At 41.0% G+C, this 21830-nt stretch overlaps 1 protein-coding gene across 1 annotated transcript in view; it reads right to left on the bottom strand.

The window, feature by feature from the left end:
* Positions 1-21830, bottom strand: part of LOC140238277 (uncharacterized) — an 85070-nt gene that overhangs the window by 42982 nt on the left and 20258 nt on the right. The window contains exons 9-31 of the mRNA XM_072318213.1: positions 20871-21035; positions 20515-20679; positions 18002-18910; positions 17360-17487; positions 16643-16880; positions 16201-16350; positions 14867-15358; positions 13099-14425; positions 12509-12657; positions 11317-12223; positions 11060-11262; positions 10087-10359; positions 9765-9892; positions 9269-9518; positions 8872-9021; positions 7866-8354; positions 6471-7273; positions 4004-4421; positions 3030-3302; positions 2711-2838; positions 2215-2464; positions 814-1302; positions 43-222 (exon numbers count right to left, since the gene is read on the bottom strand). Coding sequence (XP_072174314.1) covers positions 43-222; positions 814-1302; positions 2215-2464; positions 2711-2838; positions 3030-3302; positions 4004-4421; positions 6471-7273; positions 7866-8354; positions 8872-9021; positions 9269-9518; positions 9765-9892; positions 10087-10359; positions 11060-11262; positions 11317-12223; positions 12509-12657; positions 13099-14425; positions 14867-15358; positions 16201-16350; positions 16643-16880; positions 17360-17487; positions 18002-18910; positions 20515-20679; positions 20871-21035 — 8664 coding nt within the window. The remainder of the gene's footprint in view (positions 1-42; positions 223-813; positions 1303-2214; positions 2465-2710; positions 2839-3029; positions 3303-4003; positions 4422-6470; positions 7274-7865; positions 8355-8871; positions 9022-9268; positions 9519-9764; positions 9893-10086; positions 10360-11059; positions 11263-11316; positions 12224-12508; positions 12658-13098; positions 14426-14866; positions 15359-16200; positions 16351-16642; positions 16881-17359; positions 17488-18001; positions 18911-20514; positions 20680-20870; positions 21036-21830) is intronic.

Below are 21830 nucleotides of genomic sequence, written 5' to 3'. Positions count from 1 at the left end.
TACCAGAAAACGGCCATCTAATAGGAAATCGGAAACCCCCACTCTCAGCATCTGCCGTAACTGTTACCGAATCCGTAGTATCTTCCTCATCATCATTGCCTCCAAAGGGATTCGGAATATCAATGTTCGGGAAATTGAATGTTCCTAATCTAGAAGGAATATCTCCAAAATCAGGCGTTTCGTCGAAATCTTCTTGGCCATCAGGCAAGAAATCCATGGATGCTGTTGTGAATGCCGATGGGAGAGTGTGTCCTTCAAAGTCATGACTATCATTTAAGAGGGGTGTCCAGAGGGGAGGGTTCCATGGAAGATATCTATCAGGTGGAATGATAAACCCGTTGAAAGGAGGGCGAGGGGTGGGTCCGCATGTAACTGTATGAATAGAAAATAACAACCCAGCACCGTGTAGATATGCAGTATATAGCAGGATATTTTACTCATTCAGAATCAAAGGACAAAACCACCAGAATGGATATACACAGGGAATACTTGAAGAGGGTTATTCACATTTCCTCTTACTTAAATCTGTGTAAAGCAAATACTGATGTAAATGATAAAAAGGAAACAATCACCGCATTGAAGATATAATGTTTATATGATATTCATGGCATATCAGATGCTCAGTTCGATAGTAACATTCACCATTAGAGAATTTCCCAATAGGAGAGGATGATTGAAGGCCCGGATCACAATAAATAATAAGAAAATATGAGAATTCCAGCGTCTTTTCTGAATACATTTTTCTAAGGCGTACAAACTATTTCAACAGGCAATGACAAATATGTATCCATTGAAAGAAAGCATGATCCTTACCCTGACATTCTGGAACTGGTCCACTCCATTCTCCATCTATACAGATGATCCACTTAGGCCCAACTAGTATGTAACCTGGCATACAGGAGAAGACGACTTTATCGCCATGCTGATAGGACTCCTCGTACTTGAGTGATCCGTGTAACGGGGCAGTCAAGTCGGGGCATATAGGACCAAATGTGGTTTGCACTTCCGTTTGTGCCTCAGGCGTAGTTGTTTCATCGGGAGTAGCAGCAGTGGTGCTTAATGACGAATCAGTTGTTTGTTCAGTGGTAGTATGAGGCATAGTACTCGATGAAGTCATTGATGCCGTTTCGGATGTAGCCGTTTCTTCTGTTGTTGAAATATCATCAGACTCTTGGCTTGTTTGATAAGGTGAAGTCTGACCTTCAGTGGTCTCTTCCTTTCTTGGCTGAGTCGAAGTCTCCGTGGTCTCTACCTCAAACGGTTGAGTGGTATCCAGTCCACCTTCTGTGGTCGTCTGGATACCTGGTAGGCCAAAAAAATAGTGATTCAAATGAAGAATGTCAGGAGTACCTTTCCGTGCTTCAGGTTTTCTACAACGATACCTTTTCAAAATTCTACTCTTGTCCAGTTCCTAACGTCATAAAATGCAAAAATGAAAAACAATCCTGCCCCAATACAACAAGGAAGCAAACAAACAACCAACCACTCAAACACGATGGAACCCATACAAATCTAGAAAAGCGTTTTACCCGAATACCATGAAAGTAACTGATAACACAGGATTACAGTTTTTGTACTCAAATGTTTCTTAAAGTTACGACTATTTATTCAGGAGAAAGAAAGTGGGAAAATTACATGCCATGCCATGATTCAACAAGAAAAGATATACGTGACGTTAATTGTTGCAACACCGTGAATAACGTCTGAACCCTTTCTGCATTCTCGTTAATTTCTTTTTATCTAACTATCAATATTAAGTGAATTCAAACATGAATGCATATTGTATATTAACTACCGCAAAGTTTTTGAAGCAACTTACGCGTGCACTCTCTGCCCGGTTCGTCAGGGAGGTTAGGCGACTCATCGTTATATCCGCCATTACACTGACAGGTGAACGACCCCTCCGTGTTGATGCAAATAGCGTTTACGTCACAATTATTATCATCCGAGGAAAGACACTCGTCAAAATCTGAGAAAGAAAAAAGCATCAAATGCATTCACTCGAAAAGCGTATAGCTTCCAAGAAAGAAGGTAAAACTTAACTTAAAAACAAGATGTAAAAACCTTCACAGAGTAGAGTGATACGACTTTATATCTCAATCGATGTACCCTTCATTTAATGTAGTCGTACATGTCAACAATATTCTTCTAGCAAAGTTTTACAATAAAAAGAGAGAAGTGGGTAACGATTTAAGCGAAACAGATGTGACTGACCTTCAACTGTCACAGAAGACTCGTCGATTGTTACATTGATGATACCCAACTCAGCGGACATCACCAAGGACTCCGTAAACGCTGTCGTGACTGAGGCGGCTGTAATGGGTGATGAGGATGAATCGTTGGATGCACTGTCTTCCTTGAAGTTAACCGTGTAATCGGCAATGATGGAACCGTTGGAGAAGCCATTGACGGTCGTACCCAGGTAGCGACTAGCCAAGGAGCTCATCAAATACACAGCGTCAAGCTGATTATGACCCAAGTGAAAACAAAAGAAAGATACGTTGAATAGTGTCATTACGATTGCAGTTGTCACGTCACCCAAGAATGTATTTTGCATCAGAACCACTAATCAAATGTAAATTCTATCATTCCACCTTAGATAGTGGCACAGAAAAGGTTTTTAAGATGAACTCCTTAAGGAATAAATTCATGATAATGAAGTGACGGTGTGAATGAAATGCTATTTCTTTAACGGGAAGAATCGCCTTACCGTGGATTCGACATTTGACGATAGTTCTTGGAATTCTGCTGAAGCCGGATTTAGTAGTTCCTCGGAGAAGACCGCTGCTCCTCCAGCTATTTCCGTGAGTCGAAAGCTGGCGACAAATTGTTGGGAGCCTTCAAGAAGACAAAGATCGATATGCCATGAGAGAGTGCCTCCAGGTTTCTGTTCTATGTTATTACACGGATTTAAGCCACATATACTAAATCGTAACAAACCACGTATTTAAGTTCTGTTTATTCCATTTGTGTGTGTGTGTGTGTGTGTGTGAGAGAGTTGGTGGAAAAGAAATGACAATTTAACCTACTTGCACAAGTGTTATTCTGGTCTCTGGTGTATCCTGCGCGGCACTGGCAGACGTAGGACCTTCCTTCAGATTTGCAGTCAGTATTGATGTCAGATGCACAAGGACTTGACAGGCATGGATCTTCAGCTTTCGTCGACATCTCAGTAGTGGTCAAGTCTACTTGTGTGCTCACCTCTCTAACAGTAGTCTCCTCGAAGTCCGGAGTTGTGAATTCCACGTCAGCCGTTGTCTCCTCCGTTTGTAAAGTACGAGGCGGTAATGTTGAGATGATCTCTGCGTAGGAAACCGGGTATGGAAAAGAATTTCAATTTCATTTAAATTTTACCAAGGTTTACCATTTTCTTTGAAGTAAATTTCTATAATTAAAGTCATTGCACCATAACATAGGGCATAGACAAAAGTCAAAGATGAATACAATTTCAACCAATCACCGCAAATAGACAAAATAGAGAAATAACCATCTGTGTACCACATAGAGACAACCACCAGCATTACAGCAAAAATAAATTACAGTGGTAAACAATCACTGAAATGTCATGATGTAATATTTGATAGAAACCATGTGAAACATTTGTTCTGTAAGATAAATAAGATTGAATATCAAAAGATGATGAAATGTTCTTACCAACATGAGTAATCATGACTTCCTTGGATGTGAAAGAAATAAGGAGGCTAGATTTCATTTGGTTAATAAAATAGTCAGTATGAATTTCTTGAGGATTATGATTACGATATATAATACAATTTATGACCGATATCAAATGGTACATGCCCTGCCAAGCAGTACGATAAATGGCATGCACTCCGGTACTTGTGTTCCAAGAGAGGTTTGGTCCTGGAATATTGCGAGCATCACTTGGACTGTTGGAAGTGCACACATTCATGTAGATCGAAATTGCGTTCACCTGCTATCTACATATTGATGAATGGGTGAGAAGTGACATTTCTGTTTACGAGAAAGCGAAATTACTTACTTCTGCATTGAGGAACCATGTTACTCCATGAGCCATCTGGGGTACAGACTAAAACTGCTGATCCAATCAGCTCAAAGCCTCTCCTACAGCGGTAGAATACTCGATCACCGACGACAGACATTGGATGGGGCGATGGTATACGGGGTAGGAACGGTAGATCAAGCCAGCGTAGGATTGGAATTAATCCTCTGTAGACTGAATACCTAATGTGTTCCCCTATGCTTGTAAGAAACGATCCCATAGACTTGACAAGAAGCTTGACATGGCTCAGCAATGTAGGTCGCGAATGTTCGCTCATGAACACCATTTGAAGAAAGCTTTTCATGAGATGTGGCATGTGCATATCTGTAACATCCAAGTTCATCCACTGCATGTTTCTCCAGTCCATTTTCAAGATCCAGTGCATCATCAATTTCATCTGATCAGAAACGGGAAGACCAGACAAATCTACCATTTGAGACCAATCGAAATTTTGCCAGTCCATTGTCATCATCACTCTCAGCATATCTCTCATTTCCGCAGACATCGATAAATCTTCCCAGTTCATTTCGCTCCAGTTGGGATTTTCCCAATTCATCGTCAACAAATGGGTCAAGAATTGTTTGCTTTGTTCTGAGAAGGGAAGTCCAGACAGATCAATGACTCTGGACCAGTCAACATTCTCTAGATCCATCATCATCTCTATCATTCCTCGCATGTCTTCAGGAATTCCTATCGCTGAAACATCAACAAATTGGGACCAGTCAAAATTATGCCAATCAATTGACATCAATAATCTGATCATGCCTATCACGTGATTATACATCGGAACTTCAGTCAGATGCGCGTAACTCAAATTCATGGTCATTAGCAAGGATGTCAATTCCCTGATATTTCGAGGAATAGGAACACCCGACATGTTAACGACGTTGGACATGTCGACGTTCTCCCAAGTCATGTTTCTCAACATCATGACGATCTCCCTCACATTGTCTGACATCCTCAAGTTATCCATAGTCATATTCATCCAGTCAAAGGTATCCCAGTCTATTTCAGGCATCATGACAAGAAAATCTCGCATCCAATCAGGAAGGGGAAGCCCTACCAAATCCAATCCCGACATGTCCAAATTTCTGCTCTCACTGGTTAACAGAAAGGTGATGAAGTTCTTTGTTTCATTGGACACTGGTAGATTAAGGAATTCAAAGACAAGCGCCAAATCAAAGGCTTCGTCTGTCATCATACTTTGAACGAGGTCAGGTAAATTTGTTAGGGAGAAATTTGATCTTCCTAATTCAAAGAAGTCATGTTGATGTGACAATACGACACTAAACAACTGTTGAAGGAATCCCTGGTAGGAAGAGTTCATCCATGAATTTGGGTCCCATTCCATCTGCCGCCAATCCATACTTAGCAGCGCGTTGAGAAGCTGTCTGTTTCTAACTGGTATTGGAAGACTCTCTACCATACCTGTAAAGTTCATATTCTGCCACGATGGCATACTGGCAAATGCGGAGACAAAACGTTTCATCTCATTTGGAAGTTGTATGGACGTAATATTAATTGCGCTCCAGTCCATGTTCACCCAATCTGTTGTCATGAAAACCATCAATAATCGACTTGCAGCAGGTGGTAACGGAAGATTCAATACGTTTTCCTCGGTCCAAGTGAAATTATTCCAATCTAATGCCATGAAATCTTGTACAAACGTTTCAAGAGGAAAAGGAAGGATTAAAGTTGACATATTTACAAGTCGGTGTATCATAGTGAGATTCTGTAAGTCAAACGTTTGGAGCATTGTCAGGATTTGATTTCGAACGTCATCAGATAGAGGAAAGTTGTCAATGTTCATATCCATATTTGCCCAATCGACATTCTGCCAGTCAGTATATACTAGAAGAAGTAGCGAAGTCTTGACTTCTTCCGGTAAAGGTAGATATGAAATAACATCAAAAGTCGAATTGAATTGTGTCCAATCAGTTTCAAGTAACATTGCCAACGTTCTACGCATATCTTCGGAGATAAGGAGATTCACGAGGAGATCTTCTGTAGAATTATACCGACTCCAGTCTGTGTTATTCATCATCAACAGGAATTCTTGAATTCGTGCAGAAACTAGAAAATCTGTCATGTTTTCTACAGTGAAGTTTTCCCAATCCATGTTCATAAGCTGGAATAGTCTATTTCGCCACTCACTGGGGAGAAGAGATGTCATATTTATCTCATTCATGTTAAAGTCCTCTCCACTCATGTTTTCCAGAGTGTATATTATATCTCGAATGTTATCGGGAAGTGGAAGAAGTGAAAGTGCCATATCCGTCCAGTTTACATTGAGCCAATCTATAGTTTCTACAAGGGACAGCATTTCTTGCATTCTTCTTGGCATCAGTGAGGTCACATTATTCCAGTATATATTTTCCAAATTTGAAGTGAGTATCACATCTATGAATGAACGAAAGGGTTCAGGGATTAAGAGATCCATCATCACGGTGGCATTCACTTGATTGCTAAACAGAGTGTCAACTGCTTGTGTGACGTTAGCAGGGAGTGGTAACGAACTCAAGTTGAAACTTGACCAGTCAAGAGCTAAACGACCGTCATGTCCTAACTGTAACAAGGGAAAGCCTGCAGGAATTCTGTCATTGATGGCTGACAAAATGACCCGCCAGTTATTTATGGACAACCAGTCATAATTTGCCCAATCTGTTGTCATCACCATAAATAGGGTCTCACGAATGTAAGAGGGTATTGGTAATTCTGACGAATTCATAGCACTCCAGTTGATACCAGAAAAGTCGCCGTTCTCCCAGTTTGTAGAAACTATTAGCTGAAATATAGTTTGTACAAAGTTTTGAATGAAGCGTGTGACAGGTGTGACAGGGAAAGAATCAGTTCCTGTCATTGGCCAGTCTATTGACATACTAATATTGATGAGCTGCTGTATGAGGTCGATAGGACGTCTGTTAAAGCCTCCGAAACCTGGTAAACTGCCAGACTCTCTTGTTCTCTCGGGTAGAGATGTAACATCAAACGTGACAGTAGGCATACTTTGTGTTGTGTCATCTTCATTGCCAGAAAACGGCCATCTAATAGGAAATCGGAAACCCCCACTCTCAGCATCTGCCGTAACTGTTACCGAATCCGTAGTATCTTCCTCATCATCATTGCCTCCAAAGGGATTCGGAATGTCAATGTTCGGGAAATTGAATGTTCCTAATCTAGAAGGAATATCTCCAAAATCAGGCGTTTCGTCAAAATCTTCTTGGCCATCAGGCAAGAAATCCATGGATGCTGTTGTGAATGCCGATGGGAGAGTGTGTCCTTGAAAGTCATGACTATCATTTAAGAGGGGTGTCCAGAGGGGAGGGTTCCATGGAAGATATCTATCAGGTGGAATGATAAACCCGTTGAAAGGAGGGCGAGGGGTGGGTCCGCATGTAACTGTATGAATAGAAAATAACAACCCAGCACCGTGTAGATATGGCAGTATATAGCAGGATATTTTACTCATTCAGAATCAAAAGACAAAACCACCAGAATGGATATACACAGGGAATACGTGAAGAGGGTTATTCACATTTCCTCTTACTTAAATCTGTGTAAAGCAAATACTGATGTAAATGATAAAAAGGAAACAATCACCGCATTGAAGATATAATGTTTATATGATATTCATGGCATATCAGATGCTCAGTTCGATAGTAACATTCACCATTAGAGAATTTCCCAATAGGAGAGGATGATTGAAGGCCCGGATCACAATAAATAATAAGAAAATATGAGAATTCCAGCGTCTTTTCTGAATACATTTTTCTAAGGCGTACAAACTATTTCAACAGGCAATGACAAATATGTATCCATTGAAAGAAAGCATGATCCTTACCCTGACATTCTGGAACTGGTCCACTCCATTTTCCATCTATACAGATGATCCACTTAGGCCCAACTAGTATGTAACCTGGCATACAGGAGAAGACGACTTTATCGCCATGCTGATAGGACTCCTCGTACTTGAGTGATCCGTGTAACGGGGCAGTCAAGTCGGGGCATATAGGACCAAATGTGGTTTGCACTTCCGTTTGTGCCTCAGGCGTAGTTGTTTCGTCGGGAGCAGCAGCAGTGGTGCTTAATGACGAATCAGTTGTTTGTTCAGTGGTAGTAGGAGGCATAGTACTCGATGAAGTCGTTGATGCCGTTTCGGATGTAGCCGTTTCTTCTGTTGTTGAAATATCATCAGACTCTTGGCTTGTTTGATAAGGTGAAGTCTGACCTTCAGTGGTCTCTTCCTTTCTCGGCTGAGTGGAAGTCTCCGTGGTCTCTACCTCAAACGGTTGAGTGGTATCCAGTCCACCTTCTGTGGTCGTTTGGATACCTGGCAGGCCAAAAAAATAGTGATTCAAATGAAGAATGTCAGGAGTACCTTTCCGTGCTTCAGGTTTTCTACAACGATACCTTTTCAAAATTCTACTCTTGTCCAGTTCCTTACGTCATAAAATGCAAAAAGGAAAAACAATCCTGCCCCAATACAACAAGGAAGCAAACAAACAACCAACCACTCAAACACGATGGAACCCATACAAATCTAGAAAAGCGTTTTACCCGAATACCATGAGAGTAACTGATAACACAGGATTACAGTTTTTGTACTCAAATGTTTCTTAAAGTTACGACTATTTATTCAGGAGAAAGAAAGCGGGAAAATTACATGCCATGCCATGTTTCAACAAGAAAAGATATACGTGACGTTAATTATTACAACACCGTGAATAACGTCTGAACCCTTTCTGCATTCTCGTTAATTTCTTTTTATCTAACCATCAATATTAAGTGAATTCAAACATAAATGCATATTGTATATCAACTACCGCAAAGTTTTTGAAGCAACTTACGCGTGCACACTCTGCCCGGTTCGTCAGGGAGGTTAGGCGACTCATCGTTATATCCGCCATTACACTGACAGGTGAACGACCCCTCCGTGTTGATGCAAATAGCGTTTACGTCACAATTATTATCATCCGAGGAAAGACACTCGTCAAAATCTGAGAAAGAAAAAAGCATCAAATGCATTCACTCGAAAAGCGTATAGCTTCCAAGAAAGAAGGTAAAACTTAACTTAAAAACAAGATGTAAAAACCTACACAGAGTAGAGTGATACGACTTTATATCTCAATCGATGTACCCTTCATTTAATGTAGTCGTACATTTCAACAATATTTTTCTAGCAAAGTTTTACAATAAAAAGAGAGAGGCGGGTAACGATTTAAAAGCGAAACAGATGTGACTGACCTTCAACTGTCACAGAAGACTCGTCGATTGTTACATTGATGATACCCAACTCAGCGGACATCACCAAGGACTCCGTAAACGCTGTCGTGACTGAGGCGGCTGTAATGGGTGATGAGGATGAATCGTTGGATGCACTGTCTTCCTTGAAGTTAACCGTGTAATCGGCAATGATGGAACCATTGGAGAAGCCATTGACGGTCGTACCCAGGTAGCGACTAGCCAAGGAGCTCATCAAATACACAGTGTCAAGCTGATTATGACGCAGGTGAAAACAAAAGAAAGATACCTTGAATAGTGTCATTACGATTGTAGTTATCACGTCACCCAAGAATGTATTTTGCATCAGATCCACTAATCAAATGTAAATTCTATCATTCCACCTTAGGTAGTGGCACAGAAAAGGTTTTTAAGATGAACTCCTTAAGGAATAAATTCATGATAATGAAGTGACGGTGTGAATGAAATGCTATTTCTTTAACGGGAAGGATCGCCTTACCGTGGACTCGACATTTGACGATAGTTCTTGGAATTCTGCTGAAGCCGGATTTAGGAGTTCCTCGGAGAAGACCACTGCTCTTCCATCTATTTCCGTGAGTCGAAAGCTGGCGACAAATTGTTGGGAGCCTTCAAGAAGACAAAGATCGATATGTCATGAGAGAGTGCCTCCAGGTTTCTGTTCTATGTTATTACACGGATTTAAGCCACATAAACTAAATCGTAACAAACCACGTATTCCAGTTCTCTTTATTTCAGTTTTTTCTTCTTTTTTTTTTTTTTTGTGATAGAGTTGGTGGAAAAGAAATGACAATTTAACCTACTTGCACAAGTGTTATTCTGGTCTCTGGTGTATCCTGCGCGGCACTGGCAGACGTAGGACCTTCCTTCAGTTTTGCAGTCAGTATTGATGTCAGATGCACAGGGACTTGACAGGCATGGATCTTCAGCTTTCGTCGACATCTCAATAGTAGTCAAGTCTACTTGTGTGCTCACTTCTCTAACAGTAGTTTCCTCGAAGTCCAGAGTTGTGAATTCCACGTCAGTCGTTGTCTCCTCCGTTTGTAAAGTACGAGGCGGTAATGTTGAGATGATCTCTGCGTAGGAAACCGGGTATGGAAAAGAATTGCAATTTCTTTTCAATTTTGCCAAGGTTTACCATTTTCTTTGAAGTAAATTTTTATAATTAAAGTCATTGCACCATAACAAAGGGCATAGACAAAAGTCAAAGATGAATACAATTTCAACCAATCACCGCAAATAGACAAAATAGAGAAATAACCACCTGTGTACCACATAGAGACAACCACCAGCATTACAGCAAAAATAAATTACAGTGGTAAGAAATCACTGAAATCTCATGACGTAATATTTGATAGAAACCTTGTGAAACATTTGTTCTGTAGGATAAATAAGATTGAATATCAAAAGATGATGAAATGTTCTTACCAACATAAGTAATTATCACTTCCTTGGATGTGAAAGAAATAAGAAGCCTTAATTTCATTTGGTTAATATAGTAGTCAGTATGAATTTCTTGAGGACTATGATTACGATATATAATACAATTTATGATCGATATCAAATGGTACATGCCCTGCCAAGCAGTACGATAAATGGCATGCACTCCGGTACTTGTGTTCCAGAGAGGTTTGGTCCTGGAATATTGCGAGCATCACTTGGACTGTTGGAAGTGCACACATTCATGTAGATCGAAATTGCGTTCACCTGCTATCTACATATTGATGAATGGGTGAGAAGTGACATTTCTGTTTACGAGAAAGCGAAATTACTTACTTCTGCATTGAGGAACCATGTTACTCCATGAGCCATCTGGGGTACAGACTAAAACTGCTGATCCAATCAGCTCAAAGCCTCTCCTACAGCGGTAGAATACTCGATCACCGACGACAGACATTGGACGGGGCGGTGGTATACGGGGAAAGAACGGTAGATCAAGCCAGCGTAGGATTGGAATTAATCCTCTGTAGACTGAATACCTAATGTGTTCCCCTATGCTTGTAAGAAACGATCCCATAGACTTGACAAGAAGCTTGACATGGCTCAGCAATGTAGGTCGCGAATGTTCGCTCATGAACACCATTTGAAGAAAGCTTTTCATGAGATGTGGCATGTGCATATCTGTAACATCCAAGTTCATCCACTGCATGTTTCTCCAGTCCATTTTCAAGATCCAGTGCATCATCAATTTCATCTGATCAGAAACGGGAAGACCAGACAAATCTACCATTTGAGACCAATCGAAATTTTGCCAGTCCATTGTCATCATCACTCTCAGCATATCTCTCATTTCCGCAGACATCGATAAATCTTCCCAGTTCATTTCGCTCCAGTTGGGATTTTCCCAATTCATCGTCAACAAATGGGTCAAGAATTGTTTGCTTTGTTCTGAGAAGGGAAGTCCAGACAGATCAATGACTCTGGACCAGTCAACATTCTCTAGATCCATCATCATCTCTATCATTCCTCGCAAGTCTTCAGGAATTCCTATCGCTGAAACATCAACAACTTGGGACCAGTCAAAATTATGCCAATCAATTGACATCAATAATCTGATCATGCCTATCACGCGATTATACATCGGAACTTCAGTTACATGCGCGTAACTCAAATTCATGGTCATTAGCAAGGATGTCAATTCCCTGATATTTCGAGGAATAGGAACACCCGACATATTAACGACGTTGGACATGTCGACGTTCTCCCAAGTCATGTTTCTCAACATTATGACCATCTCCCTCACATTGTCTGACATCCTCAAGTTATCCATACTCATATTCATCCAGTCAAAGGTATCCCAGTCTATTTCAGGCATCATGACAAGAAAATCTCGCATCCAATCAGGAAGGGGAAGCCCTACCAAGTCCAATCCCGACATGTCCAAATTTCTGCTATCACTGGTTAACAGAAAGGTGATGAAGTTCTTTGTTTCATTGGACACTGGTAGATTAAGGAAGTCAAAGACAAGCGCCAAATCAAAGGCTTCGTCTGTCATCATACTTTGAACGAGGTCAGGTAAGTTTGTTAGGGAGAAATTTGATCTTCCTAATTCAAAGAAATCAAGTTGATGTGACAATACGACACTAAACAACTGTTGAAGGAATCCCTGGTAGGAAGAGTTCATCCATGAATTTGGGTCCCATTCCATCTGCCGCCAATCCATACTTCGCAGCGCGTTTAGAAGCCGTCTGTTTCCAACAGGTATTGGAAGACTCTCTACCATACCTGTAAAGTTCATATTCTGCCACGATGGCATACTGGCAAATGCGGAGACAAAACGTTTCATCTCATCTGGAAGTTGTATGGACGTAATATTGATTGCGCTCCAGTCCATGTTCACCCAATCTGTTGTCATGAAAACCATCAATAATCGACTTGCAGCAGGTGGTAACGGAAGATTCAATACGTTTTCCTCGGTCCAAGTGAAATTATTCCAATCTAATGCCATGAAATCTTGTACAAACGTTTCAAGAGGAAAAGGAAGGATTAAGGTTGACATATTTACAAGTCGGCGTATCATAGTGAGATTCTGTAAGTCCAACGTTTGGAGCATTGTCAGGATTTGATTTCGAACGTCATCAGATAGAGGAAAGTTGTCAATGTTCATGTCCATATTTGCCCAATCGACATTCTGCCAGTCAGTATATACCAGAAGAAGTAGCGACGTCTTGACTTCTTCCGGTAAAGGTAGATATGAAATCACATCAAAAGTCGAATTGAATTGTGTCCAATCAGTTTCAAGTAACATCGCCAACGTTCTATGCATATGTTCGGAGATAGGGAGATTCATGAGGAGATCTTCTGTAGAATTATACCGACTCCAGTCTGTGTTATTCATCAACAGGAATTCTCGAATTCGTGCAGAAACTAGAAAATCTGTCATGTTTTCTACAGTGAAGTTTTCCCAGTCCATGTTCATAAGCTGGAATAGTCTATTTCGCCACTCACTGGGGAGAAGAGATGTCATATTTATCTCATTCATGTTAAAGTCCTCTCCACTCATGTTTTCCAGAGTGTATATTATATCTCGAATGTTATCGGGAAGTGGAAGAAGTGAAAGTGCCATATCCGTCCAGTTTACATTGAGCCAATCTATAGTTTCTACAAGGGACAGCATTTCTTGCATTCTTCTTGGCATCAGTGAGGTCACATTATTCCAGTATATATTTTCCAAATTTGAAGTGAGTATCACATCTATGAATGAACGAAGGGGTTCAGGGATTAAGAGATCCATCATCACGGTGGCATTCACTTGATTGCTAAATAGGGTGTCAACTGCTTGTGTGACGTTAGCAGGGGGTGGTAACGAACTCAAGTTGAAACTTGACCAGTCAAGAGCTAAACGACCGTCATGTCCTAACTGTAACAAGGGAAAGCCTGCAGGAATTCTGTCATTGATGGCTGACAAAATGACCCGCCAGTTATTTATGGACAACCAGTCATAGTTTGCCCAATCTGTTGTCATGACCATAAGTAGGGTCTCACGAATGTAAGAGGGTATTGGTAATTCTGACGAATTCATAGCGGTCCAGTTCATACCAGAGAAGTCGCCGTTCTCCCAGTTTGTAGAAACTATTAGCTGGAATATAGTTTGTACAAAGTTTTGAATGAAGCGTGTGACAGGTGTGACAGGGAAAGAATCAGTGCCTGTCATTGGCCAGTCTATTGACATACTAATATTGATGAGCTGCTGTATGACGTCGATAGGACGTCTGTTAAAGCCTCCGAAACCTGGTAAACTGCCAGACTCTCTTGTACTCTCGGGTAGAGATGTAACATCAAACGTGACAGTAGGCATACTTTGTGTTGTGTCATCTTCATTGCCAGAAAACGGCCATCTAATAGGAAATCGGAAACCCCCACTCTCAGTATCTGCCGTAACAGTTACCGAATCCGTAGTATCTTCCTCATCATCATTGCCTCCAAAGGGATTCGGAATGTCAATGTTTGGGAAATTGAATGTTCGTAATCTAGAAGGAATATCTCCAAAATCAGGCGTTTCGTCAAAATCTTCTTGGCCATCAGGCAAGAAATCCATGGATGCTGTTGTGAATGCCGATGGGAGAGGGTTCCATGGAAGATATCTATCAGGTGGAATGATAAACCCGTTGAAAGGAGGGCGAGGGGTGGGTCCGCATGTAACTGTATGAATAGAAAAGAACAGCCCAGCACCGTGTAGATATGGCAGTATATAGCAGGATATTTAACTCATTCAGAATCAAAGACAAAACCACCAGAATGGATATACACAGGAAATACTTGAAGAGCGTTATTCACATTTCCTCTTACTTAAATCTTTGTAAAGCAAATACTGATGTAAATGATAAAAATGAAACAATCACCGCATTGAAGATATGATGTTTGTATGATATGCATGGCATATCAGATGCTCAGTTCGATAGCAACATTCACCATTAGAGAATTTCCCAATAGGAGAGGATGTTTGGAGGCCTGGATAACAATGAAAAATAAGAAAATATGAGAATTCCAGCGTCTTTTCTGAATACATTTTTCTAAGGCGTACACACCATTTCAACAGGCAATGACAAACATGTATCCACTGAAAGAAAGCAGGATCCTTACCCTGACATTCTGGAACTGGTCCACTCCATTCTCCATCAATACAGATGATCCACTTAAGCCCAACTAGTATGTAACCTGGCATACAGGAGAAGACGACTTTATCGCCATGCTGATAGGACTCCTCGTACCTGAGTGATCCGTGTAACGGGGCAGTCAAGTCGGGACATATAGGACCAAATGTGGTCTGCACTTCTGTTTGTGCCTCAGGCGTGGTTGTTTCATCGGGAGCAGCAGCAGTGGTTCTTAATGGCGAATCAGTTGTTTTTTCAGTGGTAGTAGGAGGCATAGTAGTCGATGAACTCGTTGATGCCATTTCGGATGTAGTCACTCTTTCTTGTGGTGTTGTGTCATCGGGTTCTTGGGTAGATTGCTGTTCTGTTCTTTCCCTTTCAGTTGTCTCTTCGGGTGACGTCTGCATTGCTAACTCTGTTGTACCGTCTACGTCTGTGATTGCAGTTGTCTCAATTCCTGGCTCCTGTGTACTGCCTGAACCTGGATATATCATAAAACGAGCGACTATCCTGATAGATCTACATGTACTTGTAGGAGGTAGGAAAATACAGTTTTTGGTTGTTGTTTTTTTTTAATTTTAGCTACCAGGGTTATCAGGGGCACTAGCGGCATTTCAGTGCGTTATTACCGTCACATTATGACACTGTAATATCTGTATCATGACTGTGTACCTCTTGTTGTTTTTTAGAATAATTTTCTTCAAATAACCAACATATTAATTATCTGTGGTATATTCGTGGAGACAAGTTGATCGTTTCCATCCAACTCTAGATTTCCAAATAACATTACCAAACTGCTAAAACGCAATTTATAAAGCATATTTTCAACTCTCGTAGCTCCAGAGATGCCTCATTTGCATATGCAGTACCCACATTATTAAACAACTCCCTCAAATACAAATTTCGTATCTTTTAGCACGTTAAATTCAATATTACTGGAACAACTCTTGGTATATAGTCTAAATTATAAGAACATCAGGAGCTCATGCTGAGTAGCAATATAGATACCTGTACGCTTTTAGATCCTGCACTATAATGTTGGTACATTGTACTATCGCGACATTGCTGCCCAGCTTTGCAAAGATGTGCAATTAAGTCGTTGAATAGTTTGATTTTGTTGTTGTTGTTGTTGTTGTTGTTTAAAGAAATCGTTTACCGCACTGTTGTTTAACAAATCTACAGTGGAACAGGATGACAGCTTAAATTGGGATAGAGAAAACAATCTTACATCCGGCCTTACATACAGGCCTCCGATTTAACTGAAGCGTTCAACGTTTTAGTGAACTCTACGATTCAGATATAACAACACGCTGCTTTACTTACGTGTACACACTCTGCCCGGTTCGTCAGGGAGGTTAGGCGACTCATCATTATATTGAGCGTTACACTGACAGGTGAACGATCCCTCGGTGTTGATGCAAATAGCATTTACGTCACAATTATTATCATCCGAGGAAAGACACTCGTCAAAATCTGTTGGGGAAAATGACATACCAAAATGGCTTCAACAAGGAGTCTTTTCAGGCATTATTGTGCTAAGAGTATAAAAGACGACACAATTTTTACTAATAATTTCTTCTGCTGTGTACAAATATCTCACTTGCAAGAGAAATTTAAGTGTTAATTTTTTGTCAAACCCACAATTTTCAATCATTTTTCGAAACGTTCGGAATGAATATCTTACGGTAAATTACGTTCATATCTTAAGGTCTGCGTCATAATCACATGCGTGCTTCCTATACATTGTATCTCGAGAGTCACTGACCTTGTACCATAACGGAAGACTCATCGATGGTCACATTAAGAAGACCCAACTCAGCGGAAGTGATCAAGGACTCCGTAAACGCTGAAGCGACCGAGTCCGCTGTGATCGGCGTCGTGCTGGAAGCGTTGTCTTTCAAGTTGACCGTGTAATCGACGAGGACTGAACCATTAGAAAAGCCATTGACAGTCGTGCCGAGGAATTGGTCAGCCAAGGAGCTCAGTAAGAACACAGTATCGAGCTAAATGTACATCGAGAACAAAGCAAATTTTCACTAATAAATGCAATACCACATTGCGTATGATTGCTGTATGACATCGTATGCATCATACAACTCATCCACAAAATGTTGACTCCGTTGAGGAGAGCGCGGCATAGGCATGTTAGGTGAAATTCCACAGTCTATACAAAGTGGCCTTAGTAGATAGAGCAGGATGCTCTAGTTTCAATGCACTGTCTAAATTGACGTGGCATAGGCAAGGATTTGTTTTGTAATGAGTTGTAGGTTAAGAAAATTTTGTATTCACATAATGATGTTGTAATCATGATTGCATGTACTTTTGTTGGAAATGAAAAATAAATGAAGTCAAATGAAATGAAATGAACAAAATGAAACAAAATGCAGTTAAACGAAAGGAAAGGAAACGAAATGAAACGAAATAAAATGAAATGAGATTACGATTCTCGGACAATGCATTAATCCCAACTGATGTTACTTACCGTTGACTTGGCATCCAATGCCAGAACTTGGAATTCCGGCGATTCGGGGTCTGTAAGTTCTTCAGTAAATACCGCTGGGCCTGAACTAAACTCAGTAAGTCGTACGCTCCCGACAAACTGCTGCGATGCTGTTGAGTAAGACAAACGATATACTCACAAATTTACCAAAGGGCACCAACACGTGTATTTGATTCTCAAATACTGTCAAAGCATCTAGATTGCTTTACAACTCTGGGTGTTTGTCAATTTTGTTTCTTTGTCAGTTTGACTGTCTGTTCTTCTTTGTCGTGTTCTTGCTCAATCAAATATTGCTGCCAGGACAAACCTTTTTATCTCAATGAAATATGTTTAGTGCTTTTCATTGCCATTGTGGTACCGTGGAGTTATCTCCGTCACATACTACTCTTGCGCAAAATCTATCAAAATGTAATGACACTTACCCTGGCACTCCGGAACTTCACCATTCCATTTTCCATCGACACAGATAATCATACTTGATCCGACCAGTATGTAACCTGGCATGCAGGAAAATGTAGCGTTGGCATTGTAAAGTGAAACTTCTTCGTACGTTAATGTTCCGTGCTCTGGTGAATCTAAGCGAGGGCAAGTTGGGCGAGTTATGGCCTCGGAAGTTGTCCCTACGCCAGAAGTAGTCCCGCCTTCTGCCGCTGTTATCACTGCATCGGAAGTAGTTCCAACGTCTGCCGCTGTTGTCACAACACCAGAAGTAGTCCTTACGTCTGCCGCTGTTGTCACAACACCAGAAGTGGTTCTTGCGTTTGCTGCTGTTGTCTCTGCCCCAGAAGTGGTTCTCACGTCTGCCGCTGTTGACACCACACCGGACGTTGTTGCAGCATCTGCCTCTGTTGTCACAACACCAGAAGTGGTTCTTGCGTCTGCTGCTGTTGTCACAAGACCAGAAGTGGTCCTTACGTCTGCAGCTGTTGTCTCTGCTCCAGAAGTGGTTCTGGCGTCTGCCGCTGTTGTCACTGCACCTGAAGTGGTTGCAGCATCTGCCGCTGTTGTCACAACACCAGAAGTACTCCTTACGTCTGCCGCTGTTGTCACAAGACCAGAAGTGGTCCTTACGTCTGCAGCTGTTGTCTCTGCCCCAGAAGTGGTCCTCACGTCGGCCGCTGTTGTCTCTGCCCCGGAAGTGGTTGCAGCATCTACCGCTGTTGTTACAACACCAGAAGTAGTCCTTACGTCTGCCGCTGTTGTCATTGCACCAGAAGTGGTCCTTCCATCTGCCTTTGTTGTCTCTGCCCCAGAAGTGGTTGCAGCATCTGCCGCTGTTGTCACAACACCAGAAGTGGTTCTTGTGTCTGCCGCTGTTGTCACAACACCAGAAGTGGTCCTTACGTCTGCCGCTGTTGTCACAACACCAGAAGTAGTCCTTACGTCTGCCGCTGTTGTCACAACACCAGAAGTGGTCGTTACGTCGGCCGCTGTTGTCACAACCCCAGAAGTAGTTCTTACGTCCGCTGCTGTTGTCATTGCAACAGGAGTTGTCACAACGTCTGCCCCTGTTGTTGCAAGGTATCATTTTCTCTATTAATCAATGCCAAATTTCAATTTTTCCCAAATCAATTCATTTAACTTTATAATTTCTTATCTTTAATGTCAGTCACTTTCATTCCTTCCTGTCATCTCTTCAAACAAGGAAAAGTAGAAATTACGCGGTGCGTAATATATGTCCCCGCCGGAAGTAGTAGCAAAATGTACAATATAGGTAAAAAGATGAAGGTCAAAGGTCAAAATTCTATGTAGAAGTTTTGAAGCCCTCACCTAGTGCCATCACATAAATCAAACGGAATCGAAATCGGGTTAGAAATGGCGAAGGAGTAGCATTTTGTAGCCAATATACAATATAGGTAAAAAAATCAAGGTCAAAGGTCAAAGAAGTCAAAGGTCAAAATTCTGTGTAGAAATTTTGAAGCCCTCACCTAGTGCCATCACATAAAGCAAACGGAATCGAAATCGGGTTAGAAATGGCGAAGGAGTAGCATTTGGTAGCAAAATGTACAATACTGGTCAAAAATCAAGGTCAAAGGTCAAAGAAGTCAAAGGTCAAAATTCTGTGTAGAAGTTTTGAAGCCCTCACCTAGTGCCATCACTTAAAGCAAACGGAATTGAAATCGGGTTACAAATGGCGAAGGAGTAGCATTTTGTAGCAAAATGTACAATAAAGGTCAAAAATCAAGGTCAAAGGTCAAAGAAGTCAAAGGTCAAAATTCTGTGTAGAAGTTTTGAAGCCCTCACCTACTGCCATCGCATGAAGCAAACGGAATCAAAATCGGGTTAGAAATAGCGAAGGAGTAGCATTTTGTAGGCAATGTACAATATAGGTCAAAAATCAAGGTCAAAGGTCAAAGAAGTCAAAGGTCAAAATTCTGTGTAGAAGTTTTGAAGCCCTCACCTAGTGCCATCATATAAAGCAAACGGAATCAAAATCGGGTTAGAAATGGCGAAGGAGTAGCATTTTGAAGCAAAATGTACAATATAGGTCAAAGGTCATGGTCAAAGGTCACAACTGAAATTCTGTATAGAAGTTTCAAAGCTCCCATGTAGTACTATCATATAAAGCAAACAGAATCAAAATCGGGTTAGAAATGGCGAAGGAGTAGCATTTTGAACATTTTGATCACACACGGACGCACACACGGACGGACGGACGGACGGATACACGAACGGACGGACACACGGACACACACACGTACGGAGCTCGTTTCATAGTCCCCTGCTCGAACTCGTTCGGCGGGGACAAAAAACCGTGGTTATGGACATACTACTATTATTATGGCCAATAAACCTTTATTTTGAAAGCCATTTCAGCAAATCAGCACTACTCCCTCTAAGATAGGTTCCTTACATTTTTCTAGAATGCTGATCTGATGATCAAGTCATTCTTGTGCCGATTTGGGTAATAGTTTACTTTACGTTCGTGACAGTTACTCAGTGGATCATATCAATTATCTCTTTATCACGTTAACATTCAATCCTCTCTTTAAATCTTGGTAAGATCATTTTTTTCAAAGAGCACTGAAACTGAAATTTTGATAGGCTTTCTCATTTTATGAAAATTTTGTGAATAACGTGAGAGCTGCTATATAGGCATGGAGAGCGCAGATCGTCTAGTCGGGGCACGGACTTACCTTGGCAAACTGGAACAGCTCCTGAGTAGACTCCATCTTCGCAGGTGATTTGAGAAGAGCCGATCAACTCATAGTTTCTCTTACATTCAAACGTAAGAACGTCACCATGATTAAAGGTGCCCGACTGGATGCCGTTCTCTGGGGTGCCTGGGTCCACGCAGTTGCCTGAAAAGAATAAATTCAGCCAAAAGCCACAACTGTAGAAGTTTCCATCAAAAACTGTGATGTCGTGTCAAAGCGGCAACGCGGGGCAAACCCTGCAAGTTCTTAATGGTTCTTTCGAAAGTGTTACTAGTGTCCTTAATGTTTTTAATTATCATCTTCACTGTTATTTTCAAGGACAAACAGCGACTTACTGTAGCATACAGGCGGAGCAAAGTCCCATCCCGACGCGGTACACGACAGTTCCGTAACGCCGACCGCTGTAAAGCCATCGTCACAGACATATACGAGCATGTCACCGTAGGCAAAACCACCCATCTTTGTCCCATTGGCAATTTGGCCTGGGTCGCCGCAATCAGCTGTATAGGACATGAAACACGAAACAAACGGCCTAAAATTAGTCCCTGGCATTATTATCAATCAAGAATGAAGCAATGCATATAGTAGACATAAAACCTCAATAGAATGAGCTGTTCAAATCTGATCTGAAGAACAAGACTGCATTTTTCATGTAGCAGTTTTACTTTTTAGAGAGGGGAGTTGCAGAGTAGTAGTGCGTTATCTGACCGTAAAGGCACTTGTACAAGTATATAAAACACATTTCTTTGTTTACATTTTAGAACGAAAAAGGTTAAGCATTTGTGATTTATATGTCTGTTGTTTGATGTAATTTATACGTTTTTCATGTGATGCATTATAATTTAGCCTTCGGGCTACTACTTTGCATGTTTGTTCCAATAAACCATTATCAATCAATCAAAAAATACATTATCTAATTGATCGCTTTCATCAGAATTTGAGTCTTAAGTACTTTTATGATTTTGTGTCCCCGTATCATTATTCATAAATAGATACTAGATTCTACAAACTATTATTGTTAATCAAGACTGAAATTACAATGGTAATATTGAAGCATTCGCTTGATGCTCGCGTGTAATCAAATGTTCATTAATGTGAATATAACTTTCAAACAATACAATTACAGAATTTTATTTCTGTGATATATCATATAACCTCGAATCTATCACAAAGAATAAAACGAAGGTCCAACTACCTGACTACTCTTGCCTTCTGCAACATTCCAGGGAATGATTTCTTTTCACGACTTGATCGTAAAAAGGCAACTGAAGATTTAAGAAAAAGGGTATCATGGA

This window comes from Diadema setosum, chromosome 14 (assembly GCF_964275005.1).
Source record: "Diadema setosum chromosome 14, eeDiaSeto1, whole genome shotgun sequence".
Lineage (NCBI taxonomy): Eukaryota > Metazoa > Echinodermata > Echinoidea > Diadematoida > Diadematidae > Diadema > Diadema setosum.
The sequence above is the reverse complement of the archived record's forward strand: the minus strand, read 5'-3'. Positions and strand labels throughout refer to the sequence as shown.